This window comes from Fragaria vesca, linkage group LG5 (assembly GCF_000184155.1).
Source record: "Fragaria vesca subsp. vesca linkage group LG5, FraVesHawaii_1.0, whole genome shotgun sequence".
In the NCBI taxonomy this organism is placed as follows: Eukaryota; Viridiplantae; Streptophyta; class Magnoliopsida; order Rosales; family Rosaceae; genus Fragaria; species Fragaria vesca.
In genome coordinates, this window is record NC_020495.1 from 6596699 (window position 1) to 6610224 (window position 13526).

The window sequence follows — 13526 nt, forward strand, 5'->3', positions numbered from 1 at the left end:
ACTTTATTCCGCTCTTCTCTCTCCAAAAACAAGTTCCAAGAAAAAATGGTCTTTTACAACTGATGACAGTAATACTGTCAGAAAGATTAAAGAATTAACAAAAAATCTTCCTCCTTTACAGTTACCTGAAGAAGGAGATCTGATTATTTTGCAAACTGATGCAAATGATTATTACTGTGTAGGAGTTGTTTTAGCTATTGCTCCAGATACAAATCATGAAAAAATTTGTAAATTTCTATCAGGAAAGTTTAACGCTGCTGAGTTAAACTATTCCACTGGAGACAAGAAAGTCCTTGCCTTAATAAAAAGCATCAAGGGTGCTGAGGCATACTTAAGAAACAAATTTGTAGTAAGAACTGACAACAAAAGAGTAAAAAACTTTAAAAACTACAAATTAACTGATGCTGCAGATAGAGGAAGAGTGTTGAGATGGCAAATGTTTTTAACTCAATATGAATATAATGTTGAAATGGTCGTAGGAAACAAAAACTATTTGCCTAACGCACTTACAAGAGAAATGACGATGTTCGACAGAGATGGTCGTAATCCCAGAAGTCGAAAACCAGAATCAGAGGAAAAGAAGCTCTGGGAAAGATTCAAAAGTGGTGATAAAACCGTAGGACGTCTCCATGACGGACCAGGTTATCAATATATGGTTTCTTATGGAACTGTTGAGTCTAGTCAAGCTTCAAGAATTAGGCCTAAACCAGATTCTGAAGAAGATGGCCACTCTAGTCATTCCGGTGGTACTAATGAAGATAAACTCGTAAAAGAGTTTTTGCTGTGTCCGAAAGGATCAGCCTTAACTGATTAGTCTCAGGAAAAAAGACTGCTTAGCCCGTCTCAAACGGCAGACGGTAAAGGCATATCAAGTCCGTTGATGGCTGCTGCTTTGCCAAAAAGCAGGAAAGACCCTTTCAGGGCAAACAAGCTACCATTAGTCACGGGAAAAAAGGTTATCCATGATCAACCTTTGAAGATCTTTCAGAAGCCAGTTTTCAGAACAGATAGGCTATTGGCCTTTAAACAGAAGATTATTATTGATAATATTCTGTATTCCTTATATGAGGAAAATGAAGCTCATTTACTTCAAACCCTCAAGGCTTTAACAGAAGAAATGTATGGAATCCATACAAAAGACAAAGGAGTTCTAGCAGAACCATCCAGAGTTGTATACCTCGAAAGTCCTGAATGCGCTAAAATTCGTATGCTAGCCTTAAAGGAATCTGAATGGTATAGTTTCCATAACCTCTTAGGAGAAGGAAAAGACGTTCTTCCAGGAACTTTATCAATGACCCCTGGCCCATATTATGGGAGATACCTGGTAGATGTCCAAGCTGAGCATTCTCCGAAGCACAAGCTATGGCTTATAGAAAACAGTTTTGTTCATAATTTGTGGACAAAAACAAATGAAGATCTTAAAGGTTTTCCAGAAATAATAGCCGAAGCTGTCAAGAATATCAGACCTGATGGATGTATCCTAAGGTTAAAATTCATTTCAACACCACCAGAATGGACCGTGGTAAATGGACAGATGAATTATATCTCTCCATATCACCATGTCAGATTAATCCAAAGTTCGGTTCAAAAGCCAGCTATTACTAGTGGCAATGGAAGACCAAATCAAAGCATTCCATGGATGAAAGCTATGTCCATAGCAATCATAAAAAACATAGTTCTAAGAGACTATGATTCAAGTCTTTTGGCAAGTGGAGAAAAAATAATTGTCACTTGCTATAATCATCCTCCACCAGAGAACTGTGACTTTTTCACAGCTCTTATGAGAAATGAAGTGGATTGCACTCTGGCTACCACTAAGTGGTTAGAAAAAGTTGAGACTGATGAAAAATATAAGATTTCTTATCCCTATGATTCAGACCTCGACGATGGAAACGAAGATACAACACATAATTGGGAGTACAGTGGTCCCAACTCCTCAGTGAGATATTTTGAAGATCTAGAAACATATCACAACATAGTAAACATGTTGGATAAATGAACGATGGCCGACGCTTCAAGCCAAACTACTTTTCTTTTGATAAAAAGAAAAAGAGCCATCAGCACAAAAATTCAATCGACTTTACTTTTTCAAAAGTAAAGTTATCAGGATAAGATCCCTCCTGCCCTCCACTTTGTATAGGTGTGTTTTACTTCCAGTGCGAGTTCCTCTCCCTATATAAGGGGCCTTAAGCTTCAGAAGGAAGGCATCGAAGAAGAACCTGAGATAGAAAAAAATTCTCCCAACCTTTCTCAAGAAGTAGTATAGCCAGTAAATAGTCTTTGTAATAATAGAGTGAAAATAAGAGGGAGAGTGCTTTATCCATCTGGTGTGGTGTGCTGTATAATACAAGTAAGTATTTATCCTGTAATCATGTGTAACTAAACAGTTTTTAGCTGTTTACCTAAGAGCGAGGCTCTAGGTTTTGTATTTGTATTTATGGTTGAATAAATTCATCTTGGTGCTCAAAATCCGGTCACAAAAATATATATTGCATATTAATATTGCATGTTCTCTGTCTATCATGTTACACTTTCTCTGCATTTTAATTAGAAACATTCCTAGTCAGGCAACAGTGATTCCGCCATATTCAGTAACTAGGTTGACCAAAGGTCGTAGATTAAATTTTGGCATGTTGAAGGCTAGTTCGTTTTAGGATGTTTCTGATTATCTGTAAGAAATGGTAACTCTGTAGGTAAAAACCTGTTATATAAGTTGCTAGTAGGTCACCTTTTGTCCTCCTGTTATACTTATAATATAAAATAATGAGAAGGCAGTCTGCATCCCATGCAGCACTGCATAATAGACATACCCTTATGGGATCGCTCATTTGCAAAGAAAGTTTGGAAGTTGTCATGTCCGAGTGAAGTGTGTGTCATAGAGAGAAGTCAGAGAATCTTCTTCCATGATCTGTTTCTACATGTTGCAGTGGGTTGGATGACTTAGAAAAGTTCAGCTTCTTAACTTGGTGGTCGTGGAGGACAGCAATCTGAGACTTCTTGGTGCCCACCACTGTTGGGGAACTTGAAGATGAATTTTGATGGAGCATGTTATCGGAGTAATGGCATTTGCGGGTTGTGTGTGGTCTTTAGGGACCATCTTGGAGTCTTAAACACAGGTCCGTAGGTTACCACAAAGATCAGTTGAAGCCCTTACGTTGCTCCACTGACTTCGTTTTGCTGCTATGAAGTGTGTCGATACAAATTTTTAACTCTGAAGTCCAAGGCAAAATGTGATTACGCTTGTAGGATCTTGTACCTTATCTCATTGTATTTCAGAACATCATGGATGAAGTTCTCATTCGATCACAAAAGAGAAGTCGGCATATTGAATTGCTAGGCAACATCACAAAAGAGTTGAGTCAGTCTTCCACTTCATTTGGTAATCCTTATGCTCAACTTTGGAAGCATCTATGGAGGGAAAACCTTTCTCTCTCAAATCTATTTTTTCGCCTACTAACTTCGAAAGATTGGTTATTGGATCAGGCTGTTTGAATGAAGGATGAACCATATCCGAAACTTCTTGTGATTATTTGGTGACTATGGAGCAATAGAAATTAGCAACTGTGGGAAGGAGAGTCCCAAAAAGCTTTAGAAGTTGTTTTGAGCTCTCTAACTTTGGCTTACCGAGTTTCAAAAGGCCCGTTTTGTCCATCTACAATTCGAGTTTCCAAGCCAAAGCAAATGTGGAAATTTACTACAGCTCCCAAACGCAATTTTGATAGTGCATTTGGAGCACTGGTCTAGAAGGGTGCTGTTGGTGGAGTGCTTCGAAATACTGAGAGAGGTTTTATGGCTGCTTTTGCTAAATTCTGTGAGTTCAGCACAACATGCAGAGCTTGAAGCAATCTGGAAGGGTTTACTTTTCCTGAAACAAGTATGCAACTACAGCATGTAGAGTTGGAATCTGACTCTCCTGGTGGTACAGCTTATTCATAGTCATGATGAGGACCTATCTGAGTTGGGAAACTTGGTTGATGATATCAGAACAAGGCTACAGGCGAGGCCGGGCATTAAGCTTTCTTTTGCTTCCAGAACTTGTAACACCATAGCACAAAGGCTAGCTAGCTCTGTTTACGAGGCACCTACTGATGTAACATGGGATTCTTCGGTCTTCACCTCCCACCTCTATTTCAAATTATGAATTTCCCAGTATTTCACCCTAAAAAAAAGTAATAATCTGTCTATTGCATTATCCAATTTAGAATCAGCAAACCCTAAAACTGGGGGCAGGGGAGTTGAGACTCGTACAGTAGGAAAATGATAAGTAAATTCATCACTCCACTCTTGAACTCATTGCAAATTTATTAGCTTTACTGCAATAGCCCTTTAATTCTATAAATACAAAATGATATACAAATCTAATTTCTGTAGTGCAATTAAAAATGTGTAACATAAACAAAGGCTGCCAAATAAACATGTTGGGACGGACGTTAATATTTCAGTACGTCCGCTTCAATGTTCCAGGAAGAGTTCTCTGCATCATTTACCTTTTGCGTCGATTTCTCACTACAGCACAATCTGGACAATACCACTTTCCTTTTGGCTGATCTTTCAAACCAACGCAGCCAAAATGGAACCATTCAATCTTGCACTGTTTAAAGTAAATTTTTCATCAGATAAAACAGTATATAGTGAGTCTCAAAAGGGATGAAGAAAAGAGAAAATGACATACATTGGGGTTATCACATGCAACCATATCTCCATAGCTAACTTGGTTACACAGACAGTAGGTTGGCTCATTTGGATCCACTGGTATATCTAAATCCATACCAGTAGGATTTGCAGGTGCAGGCACAGTTGCAGTTGCAGGTACAGGTGCAGCTTCTGGTGCTGTTACTGTTGCCTGTTTTCTGCATAGGCGTTATTAGGTCCCATCAGAGAGACATTAAGAATATTATCATTTAATGCCCAACATGAAGCTATAGTACATTACACCATCTTACTATAAAAACATGTCCCAAAACAACAATGCTCTTCTCATAAGTTCCATGTCTGTAATGGAACTAACTACATGAATTTCTGTAAAAAATCTTGATCAAGATTATGGTTTTTTAAAGGACCAAGATTATGTTTATCTCTGCCGCTTTCTTTCTTTGTAGTAAACTACCTGCTTCCTACTTTTATCTTTCCCTAATCATTTCTGATTAGAAGGAACCATCTTTGGTATAAGCATGCAATCAGAAAATTCAAAAGAAAAAAAAATCAAGGACAGGGAAATACTTCTTACGCCCTCCTCTACCACCTTCGCCGCTCCTTCCAGATTTTGCAGTACCATCAAGACTTGGAGCAGGCATTGCACTTGCGGCAACAGCATCTGAGGCTGAAATAATTATGTCCTTATAAAATTATGAAACCTTTCAGAAGACAAACTGTGCAAAAGGAAAATACTCAACAACTGTAGTTTGACACGTAAAGCCAACTACTTGACTAGATGAAAAAGGAATAAAAGTAGAATACCAGGCCGGAGCTCTGCACCAATTTTTTTCAAATACTGATCAAGCTGTTGTATGTGTGTATCAACCTGAACATTAATTACATATACAAATTATCAGGAAAAAAATATGATATTGAATAATGATACTTTGTAGAATTACCACAATTTTCAAAGTTTGAGCAGTTTAGTTATTTGCAGTTCTTTTTATAAAGAAGAACTACAGAATAGCGGACATGATATATGATAAATATGTACAGAAACAAGTTATCCAAAGAGAAAACACATCTACATATACCAGCTAAAACACCAATCATAACAACAGAACAACTATTATTTTTTATTCTAATAGGCACTCATGTTGGGGAGTGTTTCTAATTAAGAAACCCAACACCCAGACTTCAACATAAATTGAGAGGTTGCAAGGCAGAATAAACTTGGTATCCCATACCATGATACCAGTATAACTTCTGTTGGTTTAGACTTCCAAATCAATTACAGTGCAAATCCCAAGTTCCGTATAAAAGATTAAAACCTCTGCACCAGGTACCTTGACCAGATATTTGGGATAACATTTTCCATGCAAATTATACTTATTGATTGGTTCTTTAAAAGTAATGCATAAAACTACTAGTGTAACACGTAAATAGCTAAACAAGATTAATAAACTGGGACTTAAATGCATTATATTGCATGCGGAGGGAGGTGGTTCATTTACAGTCCCCTTGTCAGTATTCTCCGCACTTGCACACTCTATATGAATTTATGTTCTTGAACAGGGAGTGGGTAACTAGTGTGGAAAAGGTGTTGGAAAATCCCTCCCCTAACAAAAAGTACAGATAAAGAAGCAATATCTGGGAACTACTAATACCAAAATAGAAATCCAAAGATCACAAAAATTCAAAAAATTGCAAAAGCAACAAGTGCAATAATTGTATGTACAGACAAAGATGGGAATCCATACCAAATCATACGCCCGAACAGCCAGCATGACCTTTTCATCAGCAATCCCAATGCTATGCTTTTGCTCATCAAGTGCCTCATCTGAGAATCTAATAAGTGAACTATCAGGTGTAATATTTCCAGACTTAATCTCGCGCTTTATATCCTCTATTTCTTGTTCGCAACGTTGCTCATTCTGTCTTTGGATATCTGCACAAAAATATATGAAACAACAGTTTACATTAAAAGCCCCATAAAGCAGATCAGGACTTGACTTTGCAAACACATAACTCTTACAGATGTTAAAATGCCCTGTCAACATGAAATTTAATAGTACAAGTAAAGGATGGAGATAAAGTCTCCAGTGACTATGTTACCAAAGATATCTCTGACTCTCCCTCTCAGCCATAAAAAAAGAAGTAGAAATAGCATCTATACAGTGTTAAAAGAGGGGTACAGAATCATAATAGTAATGCAAATGGTTTCCAAATACATTTCTAGCACAAAAGCTAAGAACTACAATAAGACCTTTTGGGTTGCACTATGTATTTTTTTTTTCAAACACATATCTCAGATGTTATGGCTTAGTGACTAAAAGTGAATGTAATCAATATTAGTAGACATCTCTGACCAACTGAGTAGACAAAATTGGCGATGATTGCATCTTTCCATCAGTAGCTTAGTTAGATAACCAACTGATAAATGGTAGGAGATAGTATTTTATATTCAACACACAAAAAAGAAAAATTAAACAAATACATAATAAGATGACAAGAGGACTTGACAGAGAAAGTCAGCAGAAGCATACCTTGCAAACTCTTGTCTAGATTACGTAACACTGCATAATGCCTTTGCAGAATATTAGGCAGAGATTCCAGATCTGTGAAAGGGCAAAGATCCAGTGTACAATTACATTTTGAAGACCACAAAAACAAGAAAAGAAAATTGAAATTTCTATCTAGAATTTCCCCTCTGTATTCATGCATTTTGCACTTGGCTTGAAAATGTGTCATAAGACTTCAAGATTTCGTTTTTACATTATTAACACCTAACTCAAAGAAAAGCATCGAATAATAGAAACAAGGTAAAGCTTTCACAACACAAAAGTACAGGCCCTCTATCAAATGCAAACACCTTGCTTTTCTGTAAATCCACATTTCGGAGGATATGACTTGATGAAGGATAAAATGCTATCGAGATGGGCAGTAAAAGCATTTTGGGTGAAAGAAAGGACATAGAAACTCGGTTTTGGCTGATATTACTGAACTGTGTCCTTTGGTATTAGTCCTAACCTGAGGTTCAACTACTTGTTCTCTCCAATTTCTCATTATATATGGAGTGTGTTAATAACACTAGCCTTTTGATTACACCACACATACTTCAGCTCAGTCCCCACAATCAATTTACCCAAAGGCATAAACTTGACACAGAAATCAACTATCCGACACAAAATCGCACACACCAGTACACTACAATTTCCCAATTGCATATTAGAACCGAAATTATTTCAAGAATTTAACTTAAACCCAGAAAAATATAAATTGTAAAACCAAAATTGAATCTGAAATTCAAAACAATATTGAAATTCGACGAGCGAGAGAGAGCTTACTGGCGTGAAATTCTTCGAGGAAGGACATAGCTATGAATTGGGGAAACGGCGGGTCTCGAAAGCCCTAACCCTAATACTCCGATTGTTGATTGCAGTCCCTCCCTACCTGAAAACCCTAATAATTAATTATAAATTTTCGGAGGAGGAAGAGAAGAGAGACACTGAAGATTAATTTTGGAAAGTTACTATTAGTGACAAGCGTTAAATTTTGGAAAGTTACTCATACCAAGATAGGATAAAGTTCAGTTTCTAATTTTTTTTTTTTAATCACATTACAACTTCGTGAGTCGAACTCAGAATTTCTCACAAACTAATAGGAGACTATGCCGCTAGACCAAATGATACTGGGCTCAGTTTCTGAAATTTTTGTATTAGAAATTTCAAGTATTTTGGACCGTAGCAATATTTACATGTGAGAGTGGTTTGATATAGGTTATTTAGGCAATTACTGATTAGGTGAACGCTAGTTATTGTCAATTGAGCATTTTTACAAGCTTGATCGATGATCAAGAAAATCATGCTCAACCATCTTAAGACGTAGATATAGTATAATTTTTGGCACCTCCCATATTCTGACAAAAATTTTAAGAGATTGTTTATTTGAAATTTTGAATGTAAGATAACACAATTTGTGCTTATTCAACTAATCTTATCTAAAGTCTTCACAAACAAAATTAATATCTTAATACTATTTTACCCTGACCCCTTAAATATGCATAGAGAGAGGCCAGAACCTCACAGAACTCTGGTCACTGGTCACCGCAATTTGGTTACCAGTTGACCAGTAGCGGTCGCCATAGATCACCGAACTTTCTTCGGCCAACACTAGAATCTTGTCGTATTTTGCTGATGTCATCAGAATTTCACTAACCCTCGCGAAACCTAGCTAGACCCTCACAAGATGTTTTATTAAGGGTCAGTAAACTGTATACATGTTTACTGACCCTCAATAATCAGGTTACTAACCTCTAATAATCGGGTTACTGACCTCTAATACTGGCCTCCAATAATTAGCTTATTACCCCCAAACAAAGCTTATTAATCAAATGAAATGAAAAAAAAAAAAAAAACGAAGTTTAGGGCATAACATGTATATTTAGTCACTGGTCGTCGGACTTTCGTCATTGGACCCTCGCCAGAACCTACATAGACCCTTGTTGGAGGTTTTATTTGGGGTCCGTAAACTGGTTAACTTTCACCTATTAACTTTCACCTATTAACGGATTAGTTTACATCACGACCATATCCACATCTCATGTGGAATTCCATGTTCAACTACATTAGAAAAAAGAAACCATTACCAACCCAGATACAGACTTATATGCTAATTCGAGTTTAAATACAAATGCGACATGGAATACACTTCCCATTTGGACAACATAAACAAATCTCACTATATATATAACGAGGCTGGCTCAACATATTACTCACAATCTTAGGCGCTTTGATTTTGTTCTATCAAGTCAATTGCTTTTCTCCATATTGATTTTTTTAATGGCATTCAAAAGTAGCATGCTTGTCTTTTTGGTGGCGATTTCTCTTTGTAGTACTTGTTCTGGCGCAAGTGCTGGTGTCGGTGCTACTTACAAAGTTGGCAGCTCGGTTGGTTGGGACATAGGAGTTGATTACCACCAGTGGTCATCTTCGAAAGAGTTTCATGTAGGCGATAGTCTTTTGTTTTCTTATGATTCTTACCACAATGTGGTTGAAGTTACCGAGCAAGGTTACAAATCCTGTGACCCCAGCTCTCCGATCGCAGCTTATAGTTTTGGCTCAGATAACAACATGCTTGAAAGGCCCGGCCACTATTACTTCCTCTGTGGTATGCGTGGTCATTGTCATGCCGGACAAAAGGTCGAGGTTGTGGTCAGTAGCCTTCCTACACTAGTTGATAGTATGGTCATCTCTCCGAGCCCGACACCTTCTGGATTGTCTTCTCCTTCATCAACTCCGAGCCAGGCACCTTCTCCATTGTTTACTCCATCAACTCCGAACCCGACACCTTCTGCAATGTCTTCTCCTGTTTACAAAGTTGGCGACCGAATGGTTGGATAATAAGAGTTGATTACAACCAGTGGTCCTCAACAAAAGAGTTTCACGTAGGGGATACTCTTTTGTTTTCTTACAGTCATTACCACAATGTGATGGAAGTTACCGAGAAAGGTTTCAAATCTTGTAACTCCAGCTCTCCCATCGTAGCTTACAATTTCGGCTCAGATTATATCACGCTTGAAAGGCTTGGTCACTATTACTTTCTTTGTGGTGCTCCTTATCATTGTGAAGCCGGACAGAAGGTTGAGGTTTTGGTCAGCCTTCCCACAGTTGATGGGTCTGTCTCCTCTTCAAGCCTGACACCTTCTAGATTGTCTACTCCATCAACTCTGAGCCCTGCGCCTTTTCCTTCAACTCCTCATCCTCAAGAGAGGCCACCACACTCAGCGGCTACGACCATTAATGCTCCAAAGCTTGCCTTGGCTATCTTAGTTTATGTGCTAGTTTTTTTTTCTATATTATTTAGGTTTTGAGTTTTTGCTTTTGTAATAATATTTAGCTGCATCAATACTCATTTGGTTAGTTTTGTGTTCTCCATTTTCATTTTAGAATTTCTTCATGATTATATGTATCAATTTGATGAAGTTTGTTTGATTATGTCATTTTACTTGATATTCAAATTCATTTTTCTTTTTAACACCAATTTCTTGATTTCTTGGAACGTGGATTATGTGGGAAATAGTGAAGAGGGAATAACATTGCAGAATTAATTGAAATGTAAGGCATACCAAGAAGCAGGTACGTAAACATAATACATAACTCGAATATGATCATCAAAAATAACACTTAGAAACCTCTTTCCATACCAGTGAGGTCTGAGCCTCTGCGGGAACAAAAGGAATAAAGTTATCTAATTAGAATAAAAGAACCCTGAGCTTGTTAAGTACTTTGAGGATTGGTAGAGAGTAGAGACCAACAAACAAGAATCAAAACCAATTTGGATATCTAATTCAAGCAGTACATCATGTCACATCTCAGTTCTTAAGTTAATTTGGGGTTATTTACTTTTGTGTTACTTTGACCTTTTACGGTTTTGAGTAACCGTTTACTATTTAAGGACCCTAGAGTTGACTTTTTGTAAGAAAATTATTTCGAGAAAATTTCTTAAAGGAAGTCGTAGAGGACGTTAATACGAACTCGTGGATATGCTATACATTAAAATCAGAGTTCATATGTAAAAGTTATGGTGTAAAATGTAAAGTTACTATTTCAGTCGGGAGTATAAAAAGAGAAACTTACCGGATGGGGTAAGGTAGAAATCGAAAAGTTACACTCTCTTTCTCTCTCCTCTCTCTCGCGTCTCTCTCCTCCGCTGGATTCCCCGCCGATCCGTCTGGCCAAGTTAGGCGGCAAGGTGGGTATCAAATCGAAGCTTGGACCATCCTCCATCAATCTGGGTAGGTTGCCGGACCTATCTCGCCGCCGAGAAGGAGAAACCACGTCGAGAAGATGCGACGGTGCGTGGTGGAGTTTCGTCGGAAACTTCCTCCTTCGGCCACCATCGTCAGATCCTTATGTCAACTTGAAGCACTCTTTTCGGATAGCAAACCCTTAAAAGGATTCGACCTATTTTGATCTAGGTAAGGAGATTCGAAGTTTTCAAGTTTTAGGGTTTTGAATTTGGGATTTTTCTGTTTTGCTTCGATTCGCATATTTATACTTGAAATTGATCTTTGGGCTAGTTAGGAAATTTGTTTAGAATGTTGAGAGGAAAATTATGTCAAATTTTGGTGAGCATTGGAGGTGGTCGGAGTAGAGCTGGTCGGCCGCCGCTGCCGGCGAAGCAGACGGCGACGCCGCCTCTTTTGGGTGGTTTTTCATGTTATTAAATTTGGTATGTTGAGGGGAGCCCAATGGTGTGAAGTTGTAATTCTTGGAGAAGTTTTGGTTAGGTTTGGGATTTTTCGGAGATTGAAGAACTTAGTGGTTGATATATAGAATGAATCAGACCATTGGATTTCCTTGGTTATGGTCTAGAATCGATGATGTGAGGTTGTGGTTGAAGTTTGGTGAAAATTCAATTAGCTCAACCCTAGCTTGAGTAGTGGGTTAAGCGGAAGGGTTTCGGTTTTTAAGTTAAAACATTAATTTTCCTTAATTGAAGAGTGGTTCTAAACATGTTTATGGTGTCAGGATACGTGGAGTCTTCTCACGAGTGGCGTTGCGGATAACGTCGGGCTTATGCCTAAATTTGTGAGTGGACTTTTACTTTAGATAAATTGCATGCGACTATCCCTTTATAAATATCTTTTCTATAATTAACATTCTTAAGAAAGTTAGAAAGTTTGATTTTAGTTGGCTTATCATATCTATGATGTTGGAGTTGACATGGGAATTATCCTTCCAGAATGAGTTTCAAATACGATGTGGATTTTTTATTGGGACTAATGTTTTAAGTTGAGTTTTATTGGTTTACGTTTTGAGAGGATTCCGAATTAAATTATTATCGTCATTATTTGTTGACTTTGAGATTTATAAAAAAGATTACTGAAGATGGGATTTTCGGTAGGTCGATCTATTTATAATTTTCTCGTTTATTTGTGGATGTTCGATCTTGACATTGAGATTGTTTTAGCAAATATTTCGGGTTGAGAAATTATTTACGATTTATACTTGGTAAGTAAATCTCGCTTATAATTATATATTTGAGAATATTTTGACGTGTGAGACACGTCATTGAGTTTTATTCTATGATAATTTCCAAGCACATTTGGCAATTGTACTCGTGGCTGCATTTGCACGAACTTAGGGGAACTTTATGGATTTAGATGTTTTCGTATGATTTTAGTCACCATACTAGGGTCGCTCTTATTCATTGCTAGCTAGTCTTTATTAACGGTCCTCACCATAGGTGGGTCGACCGTTTAGCGTGGGACGCTACGATAGCCTAGGAGACTCTAATCGGTTTTTATTCATTGCTAGCTAGCCATTATTAGCGGTCCTCACTATAAGTGGGTTGAGCGCTTAAAGTGGGACGCTACTAGAACCTGGGAGGCTCTAATCGGTTTTTATTCATTGCTAGCTTGCCATTATTAGCGGTCCTCACCATAGGTGAGTCAAGCGCTGATAGGAGCATAAAATACGACATTCTTAATGTGTTATTACCTCCATTTGTACTTTGATTATCTCTTATTGTCGTAGAATAGAGTCATAATGTAGAGTCGAAAGTTTTTGCTAGAGTTGTGCGTAAAATGTGTTAAACATAGAGGAATGATGTAGAAAATTGTCAAAAGCCGATTTGTGGAGCCTTAGAGATGTTCTTATGATTCTGTAAAGCTTTTACATTGTCACAAATTGATTTAACTTCTCTGATACTTAGGTGATATGTAGAAGAGTTATGGCAAAAAGAATCAGGAGAATTGAAGTTATGCTTGAATCATTGCCGAGAGAAGTGTTCCTGATGGACCTAGGGAAGCAAAGCAGCTGATCCACGAAGCCTAGTCCATGAAGGAGAGGTCCAAACCAAGTCCAATATGGAGAAGAAGATCTAAA

At 37.7% G+C, this 13526-nt stretch overlaps 2 protein-coding genes across 2 annotated transcripts; one reads left to right on the plus strand and one right to left on the minus strand.

Moving 5' to 3' along the window:
* Positions 1 to 4283: 4283 nt before the first annotated feature.
* LOC101310703 (PHD finger protein ING1-like) lies at positions 4284 to 8135 on the minus strand. Its single transcript, XM_004299165.1, has 7 exons — positions 7983 to 8135; positions 7182 to 7253; positions 6396 to 6583; positions 5458 to 5521; positions 5221 to 5320; positions 4673 to 4850; positions 4284 to 4591 (listed from the first exon to the last, which is right to left on the minus strand). The coding sequence occupies exons 1-7, from the start codon at positions 8008 to 8010 to the stop codon at positions 4484 to 4486; spliced, it is 738 nt and encodes a 245-aa protein (XP_004299213.1). The 5' UTR covers positions 8011 to 8135; the 3' UTR covers positions 4284 to 4483.
* Positions 8136 to 9476: 1341 nt separating this feature from the next.
* On the plus strand, positions 9477 to 10037 carry LOC101301687 (mavicyanin-like). The gene has a single exon (XM_004301001.1). The coding sequence runs from the start codon at positions 9477 to 9479 to the stop codon at positions 10035 to 10037; it is 561 nt and encodes a 186-aa protein (XP_004301049.1).
* The last annotated feature ends 3489 nt before the right edge of the window (positions 10038 to 13526 follow it).

Bases quoted from the DNA above. Each gene is read 5' to 3' on its own strand.
- LOC101310703 (XM_004299165.1), bottom strand. From the start codon at position 8,010: ATGTCCTTCCTCGAAGAATTTCACGCCA. The intron at 6,584-7,181 runs GTATGCTTCTGC...ATTTTTGTGCAG, and splicing joins TCTAGACAAGAGTTTGCAAG to ATATCCAAAGACAGAATGAG. The intron at 5,522-6,395 runs GTATGGATTCCC...ATTAATGTTCAG, and splicing joins CTGTTCGGGCGTATGATTTG to GTTGATACACACATACAACA.
- LOC101301687 (XM_004301001.1), top strand. From the start codon at position 9,477: ATGGCATTCAAAAGTAGCATGCTTGTCTTTTTGGTGGCGATTTCTCTT.